This window comes from Myotis brandtii, unplaced genomic scaffold, assembly GCF_000412655.1.
Source record: "Myotis brandtii unplaced genomic scaffold, ASM41265v1 scaffold725, whole genome shotgun sequence".
In the NCBI taxonomy this organism is placed as follows: Eukaryota; Metazoa; Chordata; class Mammalia; order Chiroptera; family Vespertilionidae; genus Myotis; species Myotis brandtii.
Window position 1 is genome coordinate 197731 of NW_005370862.1, and position 1666 is coordinate 199396.

Consider the following 1666-nt stretch of genomic DNA (forward strand, 5'->3'; position numbering starts at 1 on the left):
GCACAGGAATCCTAGGACAACTGAGGCTCCCTGGCCTCTGGATTCTCAGATCCGAGCTGTGGCCGTCAGGATGAGCTCCGGGGCCCCTCCTGCCCTCGCCTCCTGCTGTCCTTGCTGGTGTAGGAGTCTGTTCACAGCTCCGTGGAGAGAGGACCGAGGCCCGTCTGCTCAGGGGCCAGCCCAGCGCCCAGCCCGGCGCCGGCCGGGAAGGCTCCTGATGACCCTCCTCTGAGTGACAGGCCCCCCGTGGGGTCAGCGTGACCCCGGCCTCTCCGCCTGGACGCCGCCCTCCACCCTCAGAGCTCTGCAGGTGAGGAGTTTCCAGATGACGAATGCTGATGCCAATGAATGGGGGTCCGCCCTGCACCCTAACGTCTGTCAAGGGCAGAGGGGCCTCCTGCAGTGTCTGTCAGGAGCGGAGAATGTGAACTTGCTCCCCTGGTGGCGAGGTCCTGTGGCTTCTTTCCCAGCTCTCATGGTGAATTGTGACCCAAGGAAGCTCTGAAAATTCAGTGCCCCATAGACTCTCCAAAATGGGCCGGCTCCTAGGGCTGGCTCCGTGATACCCAGGTCCTGGGCGCGAACACGGTCCCGTGGACATGGTGGCAGCGGGGGACCCCCCAATTCCAGCCGAGGATCCCCCAGTGCCCCTGCCCCAGCCACCGAGCTCACCACTAAGTGGATGGGGGACGGTGAACTGCCTCCTGCTGGCGCGGACTGGAACGGGGCCCGGCTTCGGCCCCGGGCTCTCCTGGCGCTGGGCCCGCCTCTGCTGCGCCATGAGCTCCAGCTTCTTCAGCCGCTCTTGCGAGCGAGAGATGAACTGCGGCCTCCGGGCCTCCAGTGCTTCCTGAGGGAGCCGGGAAAAGAGATTATTTTTTAAATATATTTTTATTAGAGGCCCAGTGCACGACATTCATGCACTGGGGGTGGGAGGGGTGTCCCTCAGCCCGGCCTGCACCCTCTCTCAGTCCGGGACTCCTCAGGGGATGTCCGACTACTGGCTTAGGCCCGCTCCCCATGGCTTCTGGGAGCTCCTGCACTGAGTGTCTGCCCCCCAGTGGTCAGTGCACGTCATAGCGACCAGTCATTCTGCCATTTGGTTGATTTGCATATTAGTCTTTTATTATATAGGATTGATTTCAGAGAGGAGGGGAGAGGGAGAGAGAGAGAGAAACACCAATGATGAGAGAATCATGGATTGGCTACTTCTTGCACGCCTCACACTGGGGATTGAGCCCCTCAACCAGGAATCGAGCAGTGACCTCCTGGTTCATAGGTTGCTGCTCAACTAATGAGCCATGCATTTTTAAGAGAAGTGACACAGGGAGGGGCACACCCATCTGACTGGCCAAGGAGCTGAGCAAGAGAACAATTCAGGGACCAAAAGTGTCAGTGAGTAATCTGGTCCCCATTGCTTCCCACCGGTTCACGGAAAGGCGGCCCAGCCCCACAGATGGCAGAGGCCTCCCAGGCCCCGCGGCCCCTGCACACGGTGGACTAGAACCAACATCAGGGTTGTGAGAGCAAAGGCAACCGTCTACCATCCTTTCTTCCACCAGCCACCCTGTCCATTCGTTCATTTCCCACAGGCCCAAATCGGATGCCCAAAATTCTATCTTCCAGGGACCCGAGGGGGAGGGATGGGAGCGTCCTGAGCCCCTCG

At 60.1% G+C, this 1666-nt stretch overlaps 1 protein-coding gene across 1 annotated transcript in view; it reads right to left on the bottom strand.

Annotated features, from left to right (window-relative positions):
* Positions 1–1666, bottom strand: part of LOC102247437 (chromosome unknown open reading frame, human C10orf90) — a 92638-nt gene that overhangs the window by 7933 nt on the left and 83039 nt on the right. Inside the window, exon 8 of the mRNA XM_014530147.1 lies at positions 673–850. Within this exon, the coding sequence (XP_014385633.1) occupies positions 673–850 (178 nt within the window). The remainder of the gene's footprint in view (positions 1–672; positions 851–1666) is intronic.